Source organism: Neophocaena asiaeorientalis, unplaced genomic scaffold, assembly GCF_003031525.2.
Source record: "Neophocaena asiaeorientalis asiaeorientalis breed wild unplaced genomic scaffold, Neophocaena_asiaeorientalis_V1.1 scaffold150, whole genome shotgun sequence".
In the NCBI taxonomy this organism is placed as follows: domain Eukaryota; kingdom Metazoa; phylum Chordata; class Mammalia; order Artiodactyla; family Phocoenidae; genus Neophocaena; species Neophocaena asiaeorientalis.
The window spans coordinates 11,662,515-11,687,892 of record NW_020176571.1 but is presented as its reverse complement, the minus strand read 5'-3'; the positions used below and the strand labels follow the sequence as shown (position 1 = coordinate 11,687,892).

At 37.3% G+C, this 25,378-nt stretch overlaps 1 protein-coding gene across 6 annotated transcripts in view; it reads left to right on the top strand.

Moving 5' to 3' along the window:
- EPS8 (EGFR pathway substrate 8, signaling adaptor) overlaps positions 1-25,378 on the top strand; it is a 187,817-nt gene that overhangs the window by 124,543 nt on the left and 37,896 nt on the right. For 5 of the 6 annotated variants that reach the window (XM_024733470.1, XM_024733468.1, XM_024733466.1 and 2 more), the window contains 11 exons: positions 2,879-2,929; positions 4,300-4,367; positions 5,370-5,531; positions 7,821-7,970; positions 10,659-10,741; positions 11,316-11,452; positions 15,062-15,135; positions 16,482-16,608; positions 18,335-18,423; positions 18,800-18,874; positions 24,591-24,739. In XM_024733470.1, the coding sequence (XP_024589238.1) occupies positions 2,879-2,929; positions 4,300-4,367; positions 5,370-5,531; positions 7,821-7,970; positions 10,659-10,741; positions 11,316-11,452; positions 15,062-15,135; positions 16,482-16,608; positions 18,335-18,423; positions 18,800-18,874; positions 24,591-24,739 (1,165 nt within the window). The remainder of the gene's footprint in view (positions 1-2,878; positions 2,930-4,299; positions 4,368-5,369; positions 5,532-7,820; positions 7,971-10,658; positions 10,742-11,315; positions 11,453-15,061; positions 15,136-16,481; positions 16,609-18,334; positions 18,424-18,799; positions 18,875-24,590; positions 24,740-25,378) is intronic. The other variant, XM_024733472.1, reaches the window with a different exon arrangement.

The window sequence follows — 25,378 nt, the reverse complement described above, 5'->3', positions numbered from 1 at the left end:
AAGTAATCTATAAACTATACAGTTCATTCTGTATAATTGACTTGACTGTAAACTTTCCTGTATTTTTACATGGTGCTTGACTCAACTTTCTCAGAGCAGTATTCCTGAATATACCACTTTTCTTAATAGATATCTACCCCACGTATTGTTCTTTTTGTACTTATCTTTCTTTTTCTTTCTGTTTCTCTGTGTCTCATGATCTTGGTTTGGACCTAGGCTCTCTGTTTATTTGTCCTAACTGAAGCTCAGGCCAGCTCTTATACATTCAGGTGGCACTGAAGGGTTAAAACCCACTTCTCTTATCTCCATACTCATTATTTACAAGGTGTGATTTACTTGGAAAAAATTAATATTCTAAGAAAAAACTTTTTGAAATTCTTAAGAAGTAGAAGGCCCTTGATTATATCCTGTCAGGAGGCTGGGCGATGGTAGAGTCAAAATTCTGCTTCATAGAGTATGTCAGTGCATGTGACTCAGAAAGACACTTTGGCAATTTTTCCACCTCAGCTGAAAGTTTTAAAGCTTCTTTTCTCCTCGGGGATAAGCTATTTTAACGACCTGTTGGACTGGCCAATACAATTAATTCTTAAATAATGTAGTTTTGTAAAAATGACCTTGATTTTAAAAAGTTATCTTGTTCAGATACTGATTTGTCAATCCGTGATTATAGTTGCCTAGATAGTGAGAGCTTATAATTTTTACTCAGTGCTTCTTACTGATTCCCACTAAGCCACCTCTCTTCTATGGAAATTATGCACTAAACTAGTGAGAAAGGAATTCTCCTTTACTGTGGTTGAAAGTTTTATAAGTGTAAAGTAATAAGAACTGTAGCCCATTGTTTTATTTAGGGAGAGGACTACTCGGCAGCTGCATTTATGTTACATTTTTTTCTTTTTAATAATCAAGTCCTTATTTTGGAAGCAGCACACTTTGTTTTCAGAGAAAGAGAAAATAACAATTTTCTGAATGTTAGCTGTTTCAAATCTTGCTCTCATGCATAAACAGCAACATAGGCAAACGAGAATTCAGTTTAAATGCTGAGACCTGCATATTGTTATAGCTGCCATTGTACTCATTGAAGCGTCAGATGAAACCTAATTTTTTAAAATTAAGACTTTGTTGGGATCAGTTTTAAGTTCACAGCAAAACTGAGGAGAAGGTACAGAGATTTCCCATATGCCTACACAGCCTAGCCTCCTCTGCTGTCACCAGCCCCCCAGAGAGGTACATCTGGTACAACTGATGAACCTATTGTGATATATCATAATCATCCAAAGTTCATTGAAACCTGTTTAAGTTCCTGATCCGGAAGTAGAATATCAGTTTTCGCAGCAGCGTATCAACTCAAGGATGCTAAAATGATGCGTTACAGGATTTTCGTCTTTGGTGACTGAATTCTTCCATCCTTTTGGGTTTGTGTATTGTGGTCCATGGAATAAAAGCTGTTAGGAAAGACAGTGAAACACAATCAGTGGTACTGTAACCAAGTAAATTTGTTCCTGGCTCTAATTGATTCAGAGAGAGAGACTGTTTGACCGTGATTTACGCTCTTAACCTGGAAAGAAAAAAATTTCAACTTAAGGAGATAAGATGTGGTAGATGAGTTGCCACTTGCACAGATTTTGGGACAGTAGCTTCCAACCTCGGCTGCATGTTAGAATTGCCTGGAGAGCTTTTCCAAATCCCAGGGCCCAGATTGCATCCTGGGCCAATTACATTAGAATCCTGGGGGGCGTGGGGACCGCAGGATTTTTTTTAAAGTTCATTCTAACGTGCAGCCAAGGTTGAGGACCCTTGTTAGAGAAAGTAGTGAACGTCAGGAGAGACTTTATCTTGCGTATCATGGAGACTTTCTTTAGGCTTTTCACACGGTTTTAAGGCTTTGGGTGAGATTTTTCAGGTTTAGGAGCATAATTCCTATTTACAGCTGTACTTGAGAATACATGTGATTTTCATAAAAAATAAATGTACTATAATTGCCTTTTAGGAGCCTTCTTTCAAAATCTCCTATTAAAATGTTAATAGTCACTTTTATTTATTCATTGACTTAAATCACTGAAACCACTAGTTTATTTATAAATCCATTTTATGGCATTTATACATTTTTAGGATTTTTAAAGGTAATTTCTTGTAACACATACATCTTATTTATTGTGTAACATGAGAGAGAAAGAGCTTAGGAATTCCTAAAATGGATCCTTGATTTGGAAAATTAGAAATGGTACCATATCTTTTAGGCAAGCAGAATAATCAGTTAACATCATGCTGTTTTATGAATACTATCAAATAGTGTTTTTCTATTTTTGTAAAGTACGTTTCTGTGGGATTGAGAAACTACGTGTTAGGAAATTTGGGGGAACAAAGTCTTACTATTTCATAATGAGAATATTTAATTACAAAACATAATATTTTTGACCTTCAACTGTGTTTGCCAATCACTTATCTGAAAGACTCAGAAAAGCATTTGAACATCCTGGTGTCGCCATATCAAAATTGGAGACCATGGCAAGCACTGCCATTCCTTTTACTGTCCTCAGATCAGACCAGAGGAAACAGAACTACTCTCATGTTCTGAGCTGGCTGTGGAGAATTGTGTTAGAATACGATGAATCAGTGATTCTGAAACATTGATTATTTCTAAAAGTGCTTTTCTCAGATGTGTCCCTGAGTTATACATTGTATTTTAAAAGTTCTAATGGTTTTCCCAAGAAAAATTATCCATTTGTTAATATCTCACATTGATTAGTCCTCAGCTAATAATCAAAAAATTATGGTTCACTTTTTAAAATATGTAAATTAAGGTTTATGTTTTGTCATAACAGAATAGAAAATTTTAGGTGAAACCAGATGTTTCTTTTTGGTCACATTGTTTTGGTAGGACCAGATGGATCATACTTCTTCAGATCATCCTCCAAACAGAAAAAGAAAGGTAGCAGATACTGAATTTTGTAGTGTGTCTGTTTTTATTAAGTAACTTTAATGCTGCAAAAGCAAAAATAGAATATATTGGAATAATATCATAGTGATATAATAGAAGGCATATTTATATTTTCATGTAAGCATTAAGATAAATGAAAAGTCATTACTTGTATCAAAGTTTAAAAAAATTCTATGTGTTAACATTCTTAGTCTGTATATGTGCTTTATAGTTTTGTACTTGCTCTGCTTTTATGTTCAGCAGAACTTTTCAACTTCTGTTGTTTTAGGAAAATCTAAAAGTTTTCTATACTACCTGAAAGAAACAGGTTTATATTTGGGGAAAAACAAATGGTTATTAGGAAAGCTAAGGTGTGTGTGTGAGACAGAGAGAGAAAGAGATAGAGACAGAGAGACAGAATTTTAATACTGTAGGAGTCTTGAAGTTTGATCTTGTTTCTTTAACCCTTGTATTTTACAATAAGGGTGCTGAGATCCAGAGTTTTGCCAAGTTCAATCTCCTACTTAATGACAGAGCCCAAGTGAGAATCAAAACTCTTCTGGTTCCCACTTAGAGCTCTTTTTCACCATAGCATGCTGCTTTAGAAAAAATAGGGCAACTGCAAATTTACAAATAATCAAGTTGCTTGGTTAGAAAGCAGCAAATACAAAATAGTGCCTTCACATATTTTATTTTGGTTTTGCAGCATTTTACAAAAGAAAAACAAAGGTTGCTTTTTGCTTTTTCAATAGTTGGTGCAGAAACTTTCTACCTAACTTTCTTATTTTTTCTAACAGCTTATATCTACAATTCTGAGTATCACATTTGTGTGTTCTGTAGATGTGTGAAAATTGTTAAAGTTTAATGGCAGTGAGTATGACTGACTCTCCTTTAACACTCTCCATGGTGTGGATGTGGTGAAACATGTTCCTTGCAGTGTTTATTATTTTAATAATGTAGTCTAACTCATATAATACAGCATCTGTGACAGTATTTGCAGTTCCATTTTGTTCTCAGTGCATTAAAAGATGAAATTTACAAGCCAGTTTTTATCTTTTTGCCAAAGAAGAGGTCCCTGATTAATATAATCTTTACACAAAATAACTTTTTCTTACAACATTAATAATCTTGTTAACCTTTGGGATTCAGAACACTTATGTTGGGTCAAATTGTTCTTGCATATAATGTAAGCTTTGTCATGACTTTTTCATTTAATGTGAACGATGAGTATTTTCAGATACACCACACAGTGGTGACTTATACTACTGTACTACTGTACTTATATATGAGATAGACTAGTTTTAGAGATGGCCACGAGACACTGATATATGAACATCAGCCCACTCATGGGTAAATAATGGCTTTTTCAACTTCTTTTCCAGAACAGAGGAAGAATTATGCACGGGATAGTGTCAGCAGCGTGTCAGATATATCCCAATACCATGTTGAAGTAAGATGCTTTGATGTTTGCTAACTTTAGAATGAAGCTTGAGGGACATAAAAATTGGTAGTAAAATCAGAGTTATGTTTTATTTCATTTCTATGATGTTGTAAATTGTGTTGACATTTTTTCTTTCAGATTTTTATAAAGCAGGTGTTAAATATAAAAGTATCTTGTTAATCTGTTTTCATAGAGAATAAATTAAGATGATAACTAGTCATTTATCATTGTCAGCCTTATTTTGGTTAAAAACAGGACCAAGGCTTCTATTTTGTATTATGGAATCTTCTTGAAATGAGCCTTGACAGTTTCAGTGGATGGTTTAGTTTTACTTTTAGTTTTGTCTAAAGTCATTACTAGTTCTGTTTAAGCAATGGTTTCTTCTTTTTTAGTTTTTCCTCTATTGCTGTCTTTTAAGATATTTGCTCTTAATTGGAATCTACTTGGGTGGACATTTGCTTATTATAATGGAAAATATTTAAGTAGGAAGTAATTTTTAAATTGCTCTTATTTTCAAGTTTCTACCTCCTCAAGCATGCTTAATTACATTTAAACAGTTTTGTTTCAGTAGAGTGAAAAGTTGGACAGTTGTTACAGACTAGAATTGCTGTGTCTGCTGTCAATTACCAACGTCTGTAGTTTTCAAGCTGCCTTATAGATTGCCTTCTATTGTTCAGCATTTAAATAACCAAAATGGAATAAAATGGATTAAATAAAGAGAATGTTATTTAATCTGTTTAGAGTTTGTTTCTGTCAAGTTTATGTAGTTCCACAAGGCTCAGTATTAAACAGATTTAGATATTTTATGATTCAAGGCATCATTTCCTCTATTCAACAAAAACCTGTTTGACCTTATTATCCCAATAGGGTAACCATGAAGTTCTACAGTACTTTGTATTGTCTCTCCCCTCTCTACTAGCTGACTTCAGTTAGTTTAACTTTGCTATTTTTTGGGAAAATGTTTACTAAGAGACTGTGTGTATTACGTTTTTTCTTTTTGCCAATCATAAGCACTTGACTACCTTTGTTCTGGATCGGAAAGATGCTATGATAACTGTTGACGATGGAATAAGGAAGCTGAAATTGCTTGATGCCAAGGGCAAAGTTTGGACTCAAGATATGATTCTTCAAGTGGACGAGAGAGCTGTGAGCCTGATTGATTTAGAATCAAAGGCAAGTTGGAAATATTTATACTATTTTATTTTCAAGGAAGTCCACAAATATTTATGTTTACAATTAGATCAGGTTGTTTGAAAATGGGTAAAAATTTAGCAACGTAAAATATTCTTGTCAGTCATTTTGAAGAAAAAATGTCATACTTTATGTACTTTATGCATGTGAAATCATGTTTTTAAACTGGAGATAGAGGGATACAATGTTTTTTTAACCATGTATGAAGAGATGGAAGAAGTGAGGGAAAAAATGCATCGTGCTAAAATAAGGCCCCTGGGGACTTCCCTGGTGGCGCAGTGGTTAAGAATCCACCTGCCAATGCAGGGGACACGGGTTCAATCCCTGGCCCGGGAAGATCCCGCAGGCTGCAGAGCACCTAAGCCCCGTGTGCCACAACTACAGAGCCTGTGATCTAGAGCCCACGTGCTGCAACTACTGAGCCTGCGTGCCACAACTACTGAAGCCCGTGCGTCTAGAGCCCATGCTCCGCAACAATAGAGGCCACCGCAATAAGCCCACACACCGCAACAAAGAGTAGCCCCCACTCGCTGCAACTAGAGAAAGCCCATGCGCAGCATTGAGGACCCAATGCAGCCAAAAATAAATAAATAAAAATAAATAAATTTTAAAAAGAGAAACAATTGCACTGATACCAAAAAAATAAAATAAGTCTCCTGTAGGGCACTATTTTTTTTTTTTTTTTTTTTTTTTTTTTGCGGTACACGGGCCTCTCACTGTTGTGGCCTCTCCCGTTGCGGAGCACAGGCTCCGGACACACAGGCTCAGCGGCCATGGCTCACGGGCCCAGCCGCTCCACAGCATGTGGGACCCTCCCGGACCGGGGCACGAACCCGCGTCCCCTGCATCGGCAGGCGGACTCTCAACCACTGCACCACCAGGGAAGCCCTGTAGGGCACTATTCTTTATGACACATATTAATTACATGCTATGTCAAACCATATCCCAGTGATACGGTTTGAACCCCAGTGAGTGAACGGGGATAAAAAGGTTTGTGTGTATGTGCATTAACTTCCACCAGGCCAACACTGGGCACCTTTCCTTTACACAGCTACTCAGGTAAGATGCTGGAGCTCTTGAAAAAGGCCTTTTCTGAGCTCCATCATCTAATAGGCATTTGAGTTGCTAAGATAAAGACAACAACTCTTTGTTGTCTGATAGGAGTTGGGGTAAAATTTGCCCTTTCTTTCATCTCATTCATTGAATTCTGTGAGAGAATAGCAACTAAGAGCTTCTCTAATCCTCATAGTTTCAAGTAATTGTAGAGGAGAGATATTATTTAATTTACTTTTGCAAAGAAAGAAAAGTTATTATCTCTCTAGTATGGCTCATAAATTTCATTCTAATTTAATGGAACCTGCCTTTTTTGTTTCACCTTTTCTGGGTCCCAGGGAGTCAGGACTTAGAATAAATTTATGGTGTGATGTCTATGTGCTGTCTGTAATAAAAGTTATTGTTATTTTTTATGTTCTAGTTATCAGGGATATTGTATTTTGTTTACTTAAAAAACCCCCACAATTTCTCCCGTCAATTCCATCATGACACCACTCGCTACTTGTGTAAGGCCATTAGTGTTAGGATAAGCACCTTAAATATATCTCATGAAATAATATTCACTTTCACAAGACCAAATATCTTAATCATTTTGAAGAATGTATTTTTTAGTAAGATTGTTCTGACCATGCTGTTTGACATTTTTGGCTGGAAAAACTTACATAGTGAATTTTTTCATCTGAGAGATTCAGTGAAATAAAAAGTGTACAAATGATGTGTTATTCTCAGCCTAACATTTGTGATCACTGAAGGTAGAAACTAAGAGTATGACTGTACAGTGTTCAAGTAAAACAAACAAACAAACAAAAAAACCCAAAACTACATAGCCACAGGGAAAAGAATACCAGGTAATATGGTGAATAATTTTGGAAGGAGGCCTCAGTTTACCTATTTTGCTCTTAAAGGCATCATCTCTAGCCCATAATCTTAGGAAATCAGTAATGCTAATTTCAGTATTTCTTCTGTTTGCTAAGAACACAACTACATTCCTTTGTTATATATTTCCATTTTTGTTGCTCTTTCTCCCATCCACCAGGCTTGTTATCTTTGCTGCCTACTTGGACCTAATCATCCTCCAAATTTACTGTGTTTACTAACATCCATTGTCAGTGTGATTTGCATACTTTAAAAATTATTGGTATGATGCCTAGAGCTCTTTGTGGGATAGATTTTATATAGCTAATGAAAAATAAGGCAAGTTATATTTTTACTTTGTAGAATGAACTGGAGAATTTTCCTTTGAACACAATCCAACACTGCCAAGCTGTGATGCACTCCTGTAACTATGATTCAGTTCTTGCCCTCGTGTGCAAAGAGTCAACTCAGAACAAGCCCGATCTTCATCTTTTCCAGTGTGATGAGATTAAGGTAAAAGAATGGTGAATTTTCTTTCCCTTTAAGCACATGTTCCAGCAGCTTTTGATTATCTACTTCAATCACATGGCTAGTAGGTACTAGATTTTTAGTTTCTTAGGATTTTGTAAGGAAAACAAATAACCTCGGTATCTTCCCTAGGGTTTCCAGGCTAAGTAAATAAAGAGGAGATAGAATAGTATTAAAAGAAAGAAATCAGATGCATTCTGTTTATTAAAACAAAGGTGTGGATAATACATTAAATTCTTCACTGAGGGACTTGGACTTATAATTAAAGATTGATTCTTCAAAAATCATTCTTCATGGACAATAAACAATCATGTCATCCTATTTTATTCTGCACTAATCACATAGCATGGATTATTGCAATGAAACACTTGGACATTTTCCATGATATCGATTTAAGGTTCACTGTTTAATTATGTGACTGGAATAATTCCTCAAGATATGTAATCCCCTAGTAATAATGTGAAAATAGTTGAGCATAGTTACCAGTAATAATATGCCATACGCTGAAGATTTGTATTTCAAAGTACACTGTAATTTTCAAATGATTATAACTTGTGATGCTTTATTGGACATTAGAATTTATCTTCAAACTTGAATCTTTATTTCATGAGTTGATTTCTCTAAAAGGGAAATCATTTTTGGTTGAGTTGACTGGTGCTTCGCCAAAGCAGTGTTTTATCACTGTGACTGCATATTATAACATATACAGGCAGTTTTTATCTTATAAAGAAATGCCGGGAGATTAGCATGAAGTGTCACTTGATCTTTTCTGTAATTCTTTGACCTTAAAATATGTTAGGTAAATTAAGATTGACTATGAATTGTGTATTTTATAATTTTCTTTTAATTTCAATTTATGTCATAAATGATTTTCTAAAAATCTTACTTGAAAAGAATGTGGCAGTAGATAATTTGTGTACGTAATGTTCATCAAACTTTTATATAGTGCCTTTTGAAAGTCATAAAGTGTATTAAGAATTTTGCAAGGTTAGATTTATTAAATCAGTAAGGATTAAGATGAATATTTTGCTCTGAAAATATAGTGAAATTTAATTCAAACATTTTAAAAACAGAGAACTATGCTAAAAGACATTTTAAATCTGGTGTTTGCTTCAGCGCTCTAAAATCCCTCCTTGGAAACTAAGAGTTATTGGGCTGAGTGAAGTTTCTGGATTTCAGTTTTGAGGATAAAAGGTTTGCTTTATTTGATAGGGCATGATGATATTGATGGGTCCAAAACAGATTTACTGAATGCTGTTCTGTCCTCATTAAAAGTCAAGGACCACTACACAGCTATATGCATTTACCCATTGGTGCACATATGAGATGGATTTTTTTTCTTGCCCCATTAAAAATATAAATCCAATGAAATATGTGGTTTCTTTTATATGGGCCATCTTGCAACATCAGTTTTGTGTTTTAAAGTTTCTTTATCAGGGGACTTTACCCAAAACTCCTGCTCACCTCTGTAGTAAATTTTTTCTTAGAAATATGATGGCCAGCCCCACACCCTGCCCATAGGAAATTCAGGATTCCTGGGCATCTTCAGTTTTATTTTCCCACATAATAGAAAGCCTTTGAAATGACGTTTGTAATGTCTTCCTAAAACTAGGATGTTCTTATGGAAGTGAAGCCGGACTAGGATGCATTAGCGCTCTCGTTTAATAGCCGTGTGACCTAGGACAAGTCATCATATAAGTATTCCTCAGTTTTATTAATTATAAAACAAGAAGAACAGATTATATGATCTTTAAGTATCCTTTCAGTTCTAAAATTTTACGATTACCTGGACTTATGGTAAAAGAGTATAATATGTATGTATGTATGTATGTATGCATATATGTATTTGAGAAAAACATACGTAATTACAGAGAACAAGCAGGCACAAAATAGAAGATAAATACATCCCAGCAAGAACGTAATGTACAGTACTAATCACTGGCTAAATAAACTTCAGAACCAAACAAAATAAATTTCTTAGCTGCTAATCTCTTATTGGTTCCCAAGAAAACCAAATCAAACGTTCAAGGATTATTGTTGGAAAAGGATCGGAAATGTCAGATCATTTAGAGAAAGTTAATTTTTATTAACATGCAATGACAAAATAAAGAGGTTATCACAAAGGTTACAACCTAGTGTTGGGGTCCACCCCGTGACAATGTGGGTTTGTCTTAAACTGGGAGTAGCGCTGCTGCAACTGAGTGGTTTCCACCAGTTAATGGGGGCCCAGTGGATGGGGAGGACGGGAGAGAGGAGGGATGCTGCTTCACATGCTGGTACTTCTGATTCCTTCACTTCTTCCCAGGCATAGCTATTAACCCATTACATTTTCAGCATGTGTTTATACTTTCAGCATATGCAAATCCTTTTTCTCTTTGCCTTTATGCAAGTATAGCTTTAAAAAAAAAAAAAAAAAAAAAAAAAAACTAAAGGAATCTGGATTAAATAATCTTTAAAAATTCCTTCAGTTTTTCAATCCTGTCATTACAAAGTTCACTTAAAAAAACCGGAAGAGTTATGTTTCGAAAGCAGATTTAAACAAAATAAAATGGCTTCTTTGCATCAAGACATTTTTGTTTTGGACAGGGAACATATTCCCTTTTTCTGTTTTAACCTACATACCAAGACAAAAAAAAATCCATAAGCCCCCAGGTAACTTGTCTTTCATTGCAGGCAAACCTAATTAGTGAAGATATTGAAAGCGCAATCAGCGACAGTAAAGGAGGGAAACAGAAGAGGCGGCCTGATGTCCTGAGGTAAAAACATTAAAAGAAATTAAGGGCTAGAATTGGTGTGTTTTTAAGTCTTTTTTTTCCTCTAAAAATGAAAAAAAATATATTTTCAGTGAAGGTATATTATTATATTTTGAGATTACAACCTGTAATCTCAACTCATTTGCTCTCACAAGTTTGTTGGTGTATGTGTGTGTGCCTTTTCTCTCCGTGATTCTGGTCTTTCTCTGATACGGCTCCTTCTACTTGTGTTGTCACAGAGACCCATGAACCAATGTGTGGCATTTTAAGGCAAGGTAGCCAAAGGGACTATAAACAGATGTTAGGTCTCTAGTTGGTTAACAGCCTTTGCAAATCATAGGAGACCCAGAAAAAATGTTAAACCTGGTTTTCAGCTGATTTGAAAATGTTCTATATTTTTATATTTCATATACATTTATAAATATACATAACATGGCATGGTTAGGAAATCCTTGTTTTTCTACCCCTTGACATAGTTCTTCTTGAGGTTGAAGAACTAATACCATAAAATTGAGAGAATTGATGTATTGTAGAAATAGAGATGGTAAAAATTCAGTTTGCTTTCATCTGTTTTTAGGATGATTTCCAAAGCAGACCCTGGTATACCGCCTCCACCCAGAGCTCCCGCCCCTGTGCCACCTGGGACTGTGACCCAGGTGGATGTTAGAAGTCGGGTGGCAGCCTGGTCCGCATTGGCAGCTGACCAAGGGGACTGTGAGTATTTCCAGGGATTGGTGCTTATTTATCATTTACTTTGAGTTGTGACCTAGTTCTTGTTTTCAAAATCTGATGCTGATTTCTGAGCTGAAACTTGAGGTTAGTCTTGTAAAAATAAATCTTTCGTAAAGGAAAGTTAAGCCTTGGGCACTGTAAGATTATTGTCTCTGAGAGTTCAGACCAGTCTTAATAAATACGGTGTTAGGAGCAGACTCTTTTCTTTCTAAAGCAGTCAAAGAGAGGAAGTTTGACTCAACTAACAATTAAAAGAATGGTAATATTATATATACCAAACAGGAGACGATCAATATTTTTTTAAGATAATACTTCAAGTTCTTTCCATTATTATTATCTTACCACTGTCCTCTTTTGGACAAACTGTGGTTACAAGGACAGGATGTCAGGGCAGGGGTAGGGTGACGGAAAAGGGCTAAAATGCATTCACCATCGGGTAAACTTGCCCAATGGACCCTATGTCTGTACCATCATTTTACCATGGCATTCTTCTTTAAAAACAAATAATCATAGCAAAGAACATAGTGTAACCTTTTATCTGACAGAATGTTTTACTAAGTCTGAAGTTTTTATACCTGGAAAATGCCTTAAAATATGTTTGGTCCAATCTCTTCATTTTAAGGGTGAATAAATAGTGATCCAGTGAGTCTGAATTTGATGGAGACCATAGCCTCATTCTTTTGCCTCCTAGTTCAATGTGATTTCTTAAATCTCTTATCCTTTATCTAATAAAGCATTATTCATGAGAATCTAACAGTGTAGTTAACCTACGGAACTTGATTACCAAAATGAGTGATACTGGACTGTACTTTGAGTCTGGAGAGCCAAAATCTGGGCTCTGGAGCAAGACAGGGACCTACCTATGTGACCTTGTGAAGTTATGCCTTACCTACAGAATGGGGATAATAATTCCTATGTTGCTGTGAGTCTGAAAGCAAATAATGTCTATAATAGTACCCGGAACAGTATAGTAGACATTCATTTTTGCCAAATTGAGTTCATTTTATTTTATCAATTGCTTTCCATTTTATTTAGATTCCCATGTTCTTAAAGTTATTTTCACTTTACATATAAAGCTACCGAACAGATGAAAGAAAGAAATCTTTGAAGCATCCACTTTTCAAAAATAAAGTAACAGAATTATTATTTGCTGTAACGTTACAGCAGTTTCTGTCTTTAGGAATTATATACATTTCTATCAATCCACTTTGTATTTACAATTTTATGTTTAAAATCTAAACGGGAGTTTACAGTGTTTTCTACTTCTTGTGTACTTACAATATTTTTGCTATTGTTACTACTTTGTAGAGGGGATGTAGGTTTTATTTTGAGAGAAGTCAAAATGGTTTTTCTTGAAGTTGAGGAACGATAAGACATCTTAAGTTTTCAGACATTCTGAATAAACCTGTAAAAACATCTGTAAAACCTAATATGTACAACAACAAAAATTTATTCCCGGGAGTCTCTGAGCCCTCATTAGATTTTGTCTGAAATACTCTGTGCACTCTTACAGTCAGATAAGGTTTTCAGAACTTCTGGTTTACCACCAGGTCAAACAGAACACACCACTCACCACGTGAGGTTCTGTCCAGCGTGCAGGCTCCAGGCCAGTTGGAACAACCCTCCAAGAGGAGTATCCCTCTGGTCCCTCTGAAGGCTCCAGCTGACTCAGGCTGGACAACTCCTTCTTTGGACCCTTAACGTAGCTCTACCCCTGACTCCAGAATAGAGCTCTGTAGAACAGTGTCAGTGGGATGCTAGTAGCGCCGCAGATTATGAAAAATCCGAGAAATACCGCATCTCTCTCACTGTGCCGTCTGAATGATATTTGGGGACCTATTGGAGTTCCTGATAGCTGTAGTTCAGCTTCAACTTACTGCCCTCTGGAGTGCACTAAAACCAAGACAGCAGCTAACCGTGTGTAAAGCAGCAGCTAACTGGCAAGATTTCATATGTTGAAATTTCACCGATTAAGTTTCATAAGACTGAGCGATTTCTTCCCTTTTTTTGGGCAAGTATTCCATTTAAGGGTAAAGTTAGGCATAGAAGAGGCATAGCAGTTTTCAGTATTTTTTGTAGTTCTCTGTATTGAACATCAAGAGTCATGACGATCCGTCATGAGTTGTATTTCCATTAGTGATGATAGTTTTTCTGTTTCATCCATCCATTTTTCTTTCATCTACTGAGAAATCTTTGAATGAGTATCTGTGTTTAGTGCAAGTGTTAACTGACCTGTACCAGGACGGAGTTCATGATAATGATCATGATGAACATCATGGTCTAGCCAACTGAGCTAATGCAAGACTTTGGTTCTATTTTTTTTTTTTTTTGCGGTACGCGGGCCTCTCACTGTTGTGGCCTCTCCCGTTGCGGAGCACAGGCTCCGGAGGCGCAGGCGGGCCCAGCCGCTCCGCGGCATGTGGGATCTTCCCGGACCAGGGCACGAACCCATCCCCTGCATCGGCAGGCGGACTCTCAACCACTGCGCCACCAGGGAAGCCCAAGACTTTGGTTCTTTAATTTGCAAATTCTTGTAGGTATTTCTACTTATACAGTTTATGGCTTAAAATGATAATGAACCCAACATTGTGGGTTTTAAGCTTAATTAGACTACAATTTTAGAAGCACCTTACTATCAGAACCCCCAAAGCTTTACTGTTGTCATGATGTTAGATGGTATGAAAATTAGGAGCTTTAGAACTTAGAACTTAGTCGGCCCATTTTAAGAAGTAGGTGCTTAGCCGCACGCATGGCCGGGACAGCTGTGTCCGGTGGTAGAAGCAGCTTAAGTGGCTGAGGCACAGCCCTCGCCGCCTCCTCATAATTCCTGGCTTTTCACAGGCAGATAAACGCCAGCCGAGTCGGAGCCAGTGCTCGGACGTGACGAGCCGGGGCTTGGAGAGGAAATGAGATAGTCCTCCCATGGGGATGCTCCTGGGACAGACCCTTGGATGTGCTTTTCCATCTGTCCTTACAGCAAGCCCGGGAAATGTAGACAGTCGGCTGCTCTGTCCTTTTGGAGGCCTCGGAAGCTCCGGGCCGCACTTAAGCAGCTGATCCTCCTGATCGCCTAACCCAGGTGTTGCCCCTTGTCACCGGCAGGGCCGCATAAACCCAAAGTGGGAAAACAACCCATTTGGGGCCTGTTCTGTGAGAAGCCACCTGGTCGGCAAGGCGGGGTGGGAAGGAGAGAAAAGACGGCTTGGGCCTGGTCCCCCGGGACCTTGGAGTGCCAGTGGTGGGAAACACGGCCAGGACCTCGTGGGTTTATATTTTTTTCTTGTGTAGGAATTAAAGGGTACTAAGTTAGGGTTGGTTCCACTGGCAGCTGACTTTGGAAAGAGAGAGAATAGAGGGGAGATTACAGTGTAAATCAATCCCATACAAATGGAAAGCCAGTACTGCAGCTCTGCCAAGGGTGGTAGCAAGGATGCACGTCAGAGATGATGGGCACAGCTTTGATTTTTGTACCCAGTGGAGGTGTTTCCTTTTGCAAATGATGCTCTTTCCTAGCCAATTTGCATGTTTGATTATCTCTATTGGTATCACTTAAGCAACAGGTTGAAAGATACATGATTCTCTTTTCTTTAGTTGAGAAACAAAGGAATTATTATCAGCAGGAAGAAACACCCGAGATGATGGCAGCTCGCATTGACAGAGATGTGGTAAGTGAAATAGTCATCTTTATATCTTTGGCTTTTTTTTTTAAAGGAAAAATTATTAACAGGGAAAATTAAGTTGATTTAAATAAAGGTATTTTGTGGAAACCATATTTTCTCTTTCCAGTGGTGGTTAGGCCCTTTGAATTACTTTTTTAAACTATTTTTGCCTTTATGCCAATATTTAATTAGTAGACTAAGGCTGTGATAGAACTAGCCTATCAACTGGTTTGCAGAGGAATTTAAGCTGAATCATCAAGATTTGAGGGGTTTTTCTTTTCTCATAGTTTGTAACCCATGATTGAAATATCTTCTAAATTTGTCTTCCTGGCATTTACTCTAAAATATTTTATAATGCCCAAAAGATAAAAGTTATGTGGCATTTCTTAAGGGTAGATAAGTACATTTTAATGCTTTATAAAGGATAAGGCTGCGTTTGTTTTTATTTCTCCATAGCCATTTCCTAGCAGAATGACAATGTCCTGTGACATGATCATAAAATATGACATCAGCATAATTACTTTTTATACTCTACTTATGTTCTCAGCTTATTTGGAAACAAATATTTAGAGGAATTTGAAGTTTGGAATTTAATTTTTACATCACAGTATTACTTGTTAATACTTAAAACTTTATTTAATACTTAAAAGCTTATTTAGCCTCAGTTTTTACTCTTTAGTTAAAAGAATGTCAAGTTTCACACATAAAAGAGAAAGTCAAGTAAGACTATCGTATGTATAATATAATACGTATAATATAATATACAATATAGTATAATCAAAGTTGATCTCATTATCTCTGAAAGCATAGTGCATCATTAATTCTGTTTTACCCAGAAGAAATGCTTATTAATGCCTATTATTGCAGATTATCTATGTGTTTATTTATCCTAACACTCTAGAGCCCTTTAATTCCATGAATAACATTGTCAGTGCTTTACTGGAAAATTTATTAGAAAAACAGAAATGCTCAGTGCTGTTCTAACAAACTGTTTCTTGGAAATTTTTCCCCTAACTTTATGTGGGCGAACACAATGAAAAAATCAGAGTAATTGAAAATAATTAATAATCTGAATAGATATTGTGAATGCTTTCTTTATGGTATTGAAAATAGAACAAAATTAAGCTAAAGAAAAATGTAAATGTTAGACTTTAGCCACAGGTATATTTAGTTCAAAACTTTTTCTTAGAATTAGTGATAAACCTGAAATTTGCATGTGGGAGGTGTTCCTTTTTCTTTTCTTTCTTTCTTTTTTTTTTTTTTTAACTTTCTGATTTTCCTTCACAGTGTACAGCTAAGGCAAAAATAGTTTTCTTTTGTTTTATATTTTATTCTGTAATTTCTAATTCCAGCAAATCTTAAACCACATTTTGGATGACATTGAATTTTTTATCACAAAACTCCAAAAAGCAGCTGAAGCATTTTCTGAGCTTTCTAAAAGGAAGAAAACTAAGAAAGGTAAAAAGAAAGGACCAGGAGGTAAGTTGGATTTTCTTAACCTTCTAAAGACCATTCAGAATGCCAGTGCTAGGCAGAGTTCCTGCCCTTCTGAGTTGTTCAATAAGACTCCATTGACCAGGGACCAAGGTCCCTTTTCTGGTTTTGAGATAGCACCAGTGATGTAGGCAGAGATTAAGATGAGCCTGGGGAAGAGTCCATTTGGTCCCAAGTTGGCTACAGTAAAGAAATATTCTAGGACATTTTACCTAAATTACAGAGACTCTGAGATTCAGTAGTGACCATCTGTCTATAGTTTTCATTAGTCATTATAAAAGTAATGTCTGTTAAAGAAAGTCATAGCACCATTCTTCCCATATTTGAATTTATTTAATTGTAAATATAGAACTTCATTATTTTGTTAAATAAAAGGATTGACTTTTCTCATTAAAATAGTTTAAAATGTTAGTGAATTTTAATTTCTTATCACAAAACACCAAACAGTACATTCGGGTCACCTACAAGCAGTTTTTAAGTAGGCGGTGGTTCAGCTATTTAAAATGACCTCAAAATGTATAAAATTATAATTATGGAACAAAATGGTATAGATTGAAATATATAAGGGAATAGTAAATAAATATTCCTTTTATTTCACATGACTTCCAAATCTTTCTCTAGCTCTGTCTATATCATAAGCATATGACCTGTAGACTTGTTTTCTAGATGGATGGATGTGGATATACCTCACCTCCATACATTCTGAAATCAAGTATTACTGCTTTCAGATGTCTCATACCACTTACTCCTCTTGTACTGTTTACGAAGAGTATACTATCTTCTTGGCCATCCAGATTCAAAGCCATAGATTTTTTTATGAGTTCATTCTCTAGCTTATAACCAACATTGATTTTATTTTTTCGGTCCCTTGTACCCAGTTTTTTCCCTTTTCATTTTCATAATTATCACTGCTTCAAGCTGCCTCATTTTTTACCCAGCTTTCTAAGCAACCCTCAAGCTTTAGTCTTCCATTCTATGAGGACAGTCTTCTTAAAGCTCGAAGTTGATCACTTCATTCTGCTGGAAAGCATGTTAATCACATGTTCTATTGATATAAGTCACACTCTGGCGGTTGAGGTCTGGCAGTCAAGGTCATTCACAATCTAACCTTGATCTGCTTTTCCATTCTCATGTTTCTTTGCTTTTATGTTTGTTGTTTCATGTACATGCAATTTCCTTTTTCCATGTTTTTGCTAATGCTGTTTTTATCCAACCATGATGTTTTTCTTACCAAATTGCCCTGGAACAAACTTTTCAAATCCCATCTTAAAAGCTGCTTTCCCCATGAAACATCTTTAGGAATACATTTCTCCATCTGTAGTCTCTTTTTAAGCTCTCAGTTGACATATCTCTGTTACTTATCTGATTCATGTCTTCTATAGATTTTAAGGCCTTTAAGAGTAACTTATACATCTGTATAGCCTTCACTGTGATAAGCACAATGATTGGTACATAGAAGGGCTACAATATAAATTTATGGAATTGATGAGTAATCTGATAGTGTCTAAGGGTAGAGGAATCCATTTCAAATGTTGGATCACCTTAATTTGTTACCGTCAGACTATGAGATGTGGGGGGGTAACTAGGTAGCATGATATCTGATGTGATCATTAAATTTTACAAACATAAGTGTGTTTTTAAATTTTTTTCCTTGAATAAGTTTTCTTGGAACTCTGCTCTCATCTACCCCTCCTCCCATTTATTTCTTTAGAGGGTGTTTTAACACTGAGGGCAAAACCTCCACCTCCTGACTTATTTATTGACTGTTTCCAAAAGTTTAAACATGGATTTAACCTTCTGGTAAGTGAAATTTATTTATATACAATTAAGAGAAACAAACGGAAGAGATCAAAGTCTAGCCAGGATGTACCTGATCAAATTAAGAGATTAAATTGTTGTTATAGATTTTTTTTTGTATGTGTGTTTTGATTTGCCTTTCATTAGAAGAGCAGATTGCAAAAATCTGTATATCTAAGAGATTTAATCAGAAAAGAATGACTCCAGTCTTTTAAAATGAAATTCTCCTAATCTAACTCACGCTTGCTAATTAAGATACAAAAAAGTGAAACTAGTAGTAAAAACCTCTTCTTTGAGTCTATGTTGAACCTTTTTGAATGTCTGCCTTTGTCTCGATTACATCATAGTAATAGGCTTGCCTGATTTTTTAATGTTACAGGCCAAATTGAAGTCTCACATCCAGAATCCTAGTGCTGCAGATTTGGTTCACTTTTTATTTACTCCATTAAATATGGTAAGATTTTATTAATTTAAGAAAGTAATTATTCTTAGCATGTTTTCAACCCCACGTGTCTGTCTAGATTATCTAGACAGTTTTTCTTCATTGCCTTGCATGGGTACTATTTCTTTTGCCATCTACTGTGAACACTGAGTATGTGAAATTTGAGAGTTGAAAAGAACCTTAGAAATCATCTAGTCCAAACACCTGATTTTATAGCTGAGGAAACTGATGTCTCTGATAGAGCTAGGGAAATGAAAAGAAATAAAGATTTATTGGATACTAGTGTTTCAGTATATACTAGTATGTAATATAAATGGCTTGAACAATATAGAAAAATTTCTCTTTCTCACAAAATAAGCTAGGTGTGAGGAGTCCAATGCTGGATGGATGTCTTTGCTCCGTGAAGTCACTCAGAGGTCCAGATTTCTTTCAGTGAGGTGTTCCTCCATCTCCTGAGCTATCTCTGATTCAATCACTTATTCATTCATTCATTTTTTCAACAAATATTACCTGAGAGCCTGCTATGTGCTTGGCATAGGGACAAAACACATAAATTCTTATCGGGACTTATGTTGTAGTGTGGAGGGGCAGTCAATAACCTAAATAATATATAAATAATTCACCCAAAATAAATGCTATGTGGAAAAATACAGCAGAGAAGGAGAACAGGAAGTGCTGTGTGTGTGTGTGTATGTGTGTGTGTTGTGGAATATTACACTTTTTGAATAGGGTTGGTTAAGGGAACGACTTACTGAGAAGGTATCATTTGAGTAAATGAAGTGAGGAATGAGTCATGTGCGTTTCTGAAGGAAGAGAATTCCAGACAGAGAACAGCTAATACAGATGCACTGAGATGGTAACATACAAGTCATGTTCTTGGAAGAAATAGTTACCGTGACTTGAATAGAATGAGGGGGGAGATCTCAACTAGAGGGAGATGAGGTCAGCAAACAGGAGGCCATATCTTATTGGTCTTTATAGGTGATTGTGAAACCTTTGACACTTTGGGAGGGGTTTCTGCTGAAAAGGATTGCTCTGGCTGCAATGTTTAGAAATTTGAGGGAAGAAGGGACTGAGCTGGCTATGGAAATAATCCAGATGGGAGATTATGTTGTTTGGACCACGTAACACTGGAGGTGGTGAGATTTCATTCTGTTGGTTTTTTTTTTAATTTTTAATTTTATTTATTTACTTTCTTAATTTTTTTCTCTTTTTTTGTGGCTACGTTGGGTCTTCATTGCTGTGTGTGCACTTTCTCTAGCTGCGGCAAGCGGGGGCTACTCTTTATTGCGGTGCATGGGCTTCTCATTGCAGTGGCTTCTCTTGTTGCAGAGCACGGGCCCTAGAGCATGTGGGCTTCAGTAGTTGTGGCACATGGGCTCAGTAGTTGTGGCTCACGGTCTCTAGAGAGCAGGCTCAGTAGTTGTGGCGCACGGGCTTAGTTGCTCCACAGCATGTGGGATCTTCCCGGACAAGGGATTGAACCCGTGTCCCCTGCATTGGCAGGTGGATTCTTAACCACTGTGCCACCAGGGAAGTCCCTCATTCTGGTTATTAAACAGAAGCAACACGATTTGCTGGTAGGTTGGAAGTGTTGTGTGAGAGTCCAGGATATCTCCAAAGTTTTGGCTTAAGACTGGAAGGATGGACTAATTATTAACTGAGATGGGGAAGAATGTGGGTAAGGCAGGTTTGGACCAGAAGGCAAGGAATTCCCTTCAGACAGTGTCCAAAGTGACTTATATCCAGATGGAGAAATTTGCAGTGGTAGTTGAATGTATGAATTTGGAGTTCGGTGGAGAAATCAGGCCTAGAGTTATAAATCCTCTGCATGCAAAGCCAAGAAATTGGATGATGTCACCAAGGGAGTGATGATAAATAAAGAAGAACAAGGGCTGATGGAGCCTTAGGTAATTTCAGTGATTGGAGAGTGAGAAGAACCAGCAAAGAAGAGTGAGAAGAAGCAGGAAGTCAGGAGAAGCAAAACAGGAATATCATGGTAGTTATTCTGTGAGCCAAACGAAGAAACTGTTTCCAAGAGGAAGAATTGAGATACTCTGTCAGGCATTTCTATGGTGGAAGCTGACTTACCTCCCTGTCCTTGTAACAGTAGTACAAAGGCAAAGAATTGTCTTTAAGGAGGTGACTCCAAACTTAGACAATTTCTGCTATTATCCAGTTGGCGGGAACTCCCTCATATGGCCATCCCTAACACCAAAGGCATGTAGTCTCCACCAGAATGGCTATGTGTCCATCTAAAATGTAGGGGCTTCTCTTTCTAGAAGGGAGAAGAAGAGAATGGATACTAGGGGGACAATTATCAGTCTTTGGGAGGCCCATATGTGCCAGGTCTAGTGATATGTACATAATACAGATATTCCCCTGGAAAACTCCCTTCTTGCACATGTGTTTTTTTACATAAGGTATAATTTTTGAAGATAACAAAATGGTGCATTGGGAACAATTCCTTTTGTGAAGGAGCTGGATGTTTCCATGAGTTTGTCCAGCAAAAGGTTATACCACTTGTCTCATAGGCCGGGATCCAAGATACACATTTTCATTTTCTAGATTTTGCGGTACCCAGGTATGCTCTTTTCTTATACGTTTAATGAAATAGGTGCAGTAATATACTTCCCTTCCCATTTTCTATTTCTTATATTTGCAAACGGTCTAATAGTGGTTTTTCCAAGCTAACATATACCACCATCTTCTCCACAGGACAACTGGGAGAATTAGCTGAAATAACATTTGAGTGCAAAAAGAAAAGTGCTGGGATTTGGGAAAAGCATGGCAACAGAAAGCAGATGGAACAGCTGTTGGCCTTACACACTGACAGATTCCAAAAGAGACTGGGCTACAAGTCACCCTTTTCTACAATTCCACAAGACCAGAAATTTGATAGGTCATTCCTCCTTTTGTGGAGAGGGCAAGTGAGAGAGGAATGGAAAGAAGGCAGAATCTCTTTCTTTTAAATACTTCTCGGAGGACAGAGTTTCCTATTTGATGGGCCAAGACAGGGATGTGTGGAGTGCTTTGGTTTTTTTTTGTTTTGTTTTGTTTTGGGTTTTTTTTGCGGTACGCGGGCATTTCACCGTTGTGGCCTCTCCCGTTGCGGAGCACAGGCTCTGGACGCGCAGGCTCAGCGGCCATGGCTCACGGGCCCAGCCGCTCCGCCGCATGTGGGATCTTCCCGGACCGGGGCACGAACCCGCGTCCCCTGCGTCGGCGGACTCTCAACCACCGCGCCACCAGGGAAGCCCATGTGGAGTGGTTCTGAATGGTTCGTCCTGTCAAAAGAGCAAATAATTGCTTTGTAGAATAATAATAGCAGTAAATGATAATTGTTAGTGTCATTATTTCCATGATTTTTTTTAAAGGGTAAGAATGGTGACTGTGAAGCAGATAAATTTCACTAATTTGATTTAGAGCATATGAAAACCATGGTCATTGAGTTCTTTAATCGTTATAAAAAATGGAGCAAATTCAAGCATTTCTCCTAGGTTTTGCTTGATTGTCAGAGAAAAACGAGACAAAGAATCCAAGTATCAAAAAGGGATAAATCTCATCCTTCTTTCCCCGAGGGTAACTAGACAAGACTTGAAGTAGAATATGAAATGAATATTGCTTACAAACATAGGAAAGTACGTAACCTTATCAGCATGAACGTCAGAACTGGGTGATAAGCAATTGGAAGGTGAAAGTCCGAGCCTACATCAATAATTTATGAATGCTTCCGCACGTTGTTGCTATAAATAGAGTATCCGATTTCTACTTGTTTAGTTATTGTTGAATAATTGTTGCTTTTCAAGCTCTTTTAAAAATTAGATCAAGGCCATCCATATGCAAATAAAGTGATGCTAGCTCATTAACAAAATTTTTATTCTTTATTCTTCAACACATTTGATACTATCTTAGTTTGAGTGTTAGGAAGTATTGTTTATGAAGCAGTTTTTGCCACCTCTTCTCATTCCTTTCACAAGTCTTTCACAGATCATAAGTAGATATCTAGACATTACACAGAGTAGAACTATAAAATAGTGGGACTGTTTTCCCTAACACACAAAAATTAGTCTTTGTGATCAGGCTATGTATCTGAAAACATTGCTTTATTTTATATTTTCTTTTCTCAAAAATGACTCCTTATTAATGGTCTCCCAAACATAGTACTTCTATTGCTTCTTTTAATGTTCTGTCTGCGGAGTCCCAGACATTTCACTTGGACAAGAGAGATGGAAAGGAACATTAATTCAGGGCCTGCTACCAGTCAGACAAAATTTAGTGGCTTTAAACCTTGTGAGTCCCTCCCTGTATCCTCAGCATCTCCACGCGAGCGTACCCACAGCACACATGTGTGCCTACTTACATTCTTCAGAGGGAACTATGGCCCATAGCCTTTTATTTACTTTCCTTTGTTCCATTCCCTATTCCCACTGTTAAACCAAAGATCTTTAATATTTCTTTACTTCTTTACTATCTCTCTCAGTTATTCCTGCCTATTTATTAGAGCTTATAGAGCTTGGACATTAAAAAAAAAAAAAAATCACTATGCCAGGCTTTCAGGGTAGGTTTTGTTCTCAAATAAGGGTCTACCCACCTCCTTTATCCTTCATCTTTTCTTTCACTTATTCTCATTCATTCCCCTAACCCTGTGTCTTCTGCAGTTCAAAGTCAGATAAGTTTTGGTCCAAGCTCTCAAGGGAGGAGAACTGAAAAATAAGGCCCAAGTTACAATGGCATGTGTAGCTGATATGCATGCTTGAGGACCGCAGGGTGCCTCAGAGTTACACTGTGGGGTTAAGAAGCGCTTCTCAGAAGAGGTGATACCCGAGGAGAGTTCTATTTAAAATGATGGGGAAGGGCCTTCTGGGGGCTGGGACACAGCATGTGCAAAGACACAGAGGAATAAAACAGCATAGCAGGCTCAGCACACCTGGATGACTGGAGAGAAATTGACTCTCGGTCAGGAGCCATTCAAAAAAAAAAAATCCCTTTATTCTTGTGCCGTATCTCTGGGAAGGTGAGATTTTTATAAAAGGGCTCTGATTCCTGCTCTAGGAGATTACCATCCCTTAACCAGGAAATAGCCCCTGAGTAATAAAATTGGAGCAGCTTTCAGACGTCTACTTATCATCATTTTGCTTATCATAGAGTTGCACCTGTTTATTTGTTTTTGCTAATCATTAAGTTATCTCTTTTAAATCAGGGCAACTTCCTAGAATTAAATTCTGGGAAGAAATACCATAGATTCGGAGGACCGCTTCTCATCTTTTCTCTCGCCTTTCTCTCTGGATCCTTTATGTTTTATGTCTTTATAGGCACAGCCATAGACTTAACTCGAGCCTTGTTTCTCCCTAAAGTACTCATTTCTGGAACCATATTGTTCAAGTCTGACATAACAGATTTTCCAGTAGAAATAGATATATATTTTTTTAAGGCAGCGATCTTTAGGCCAGCTGACTTAGAATTCTCTGGATAGCCATTAGTACTTTCCAGGCAAAGTACAGTCCTACGAAGCCAATAGATAGAGCCTGTGAAAGCTGTTAAACTGTTAACTTTTCATTTTAGATGATTAGGTACCATTGGGCTGGAAAGACTGCTCTGGATGAAGATTTAATTTGAGTATATGAAAGCTGCTTGTTTTTATCATAGGTTTTTTTTATCTACACGTTTTGAAAATGTACAAATAATCACCATCTCCTTGCTGAAAAGTGATTTGTTGCCATTTTAGGTTGTGCAGGCAACAGGAGGTCCTGAACTAGCCAGTTCAGTACTCAGCCCCCTACTGACTAAGGATGCAATCGATTTCTTGAGTTACACTGTCAACGTCGATGAGAGGCAGCTGTGGGTGTCATTGGGAGACTCGTGGATGAAATCCAGGTAAACATATATATGAGTCTAGCATCGAATATCTATAATACTTTAAGTATTGTTCTTTGTCTAGTACATGAATCTAGTGAGAGATTTATTTAGCCTTCTGTGTATGAAGGAGTAGGTGTTGTAGATGAAAAAGGCTAAACCCTTAGAAAGCTGGAGGTCTAGTGGAGAACATGGAAGTGTGTAGTGTAAGATACGATGAGTACCGGGGTGACTCATAAATGAACTGCTGTCACTTGGCAAGATGGAGCCGTCAGGAAGAGGGTTTAGAGAGGAGGGTGCTTAGCTTTCAAAGAAGAGCTGGCATTTAAAATCAACAGATAATAACACTAGGAGGTATATGTGTATAAACAAGGGTGTACATACAGTGTTTGCTAGGCACTCTTCCATGCACTTGACATAGGTTCCATTTTTATGCTATTTTACGGGTGAGGCAACTGAGGCAAAGACAGGTTAAGTAATTTGCCCAAGGCCACACAGCTCGTAAGCGACAGACCTGGGGTTTGAATCCAGGCAACCTGGCCCTGAAATAGATGTTTGTAATTATTTTGCTCAGCTGCCTTTCAGCAGGATGAGGAGGATTTCCACAAATACATAGCAGGGAAAGGGCCTGCTCAGTAGAGAGAGCAGCGTGACTGAAGC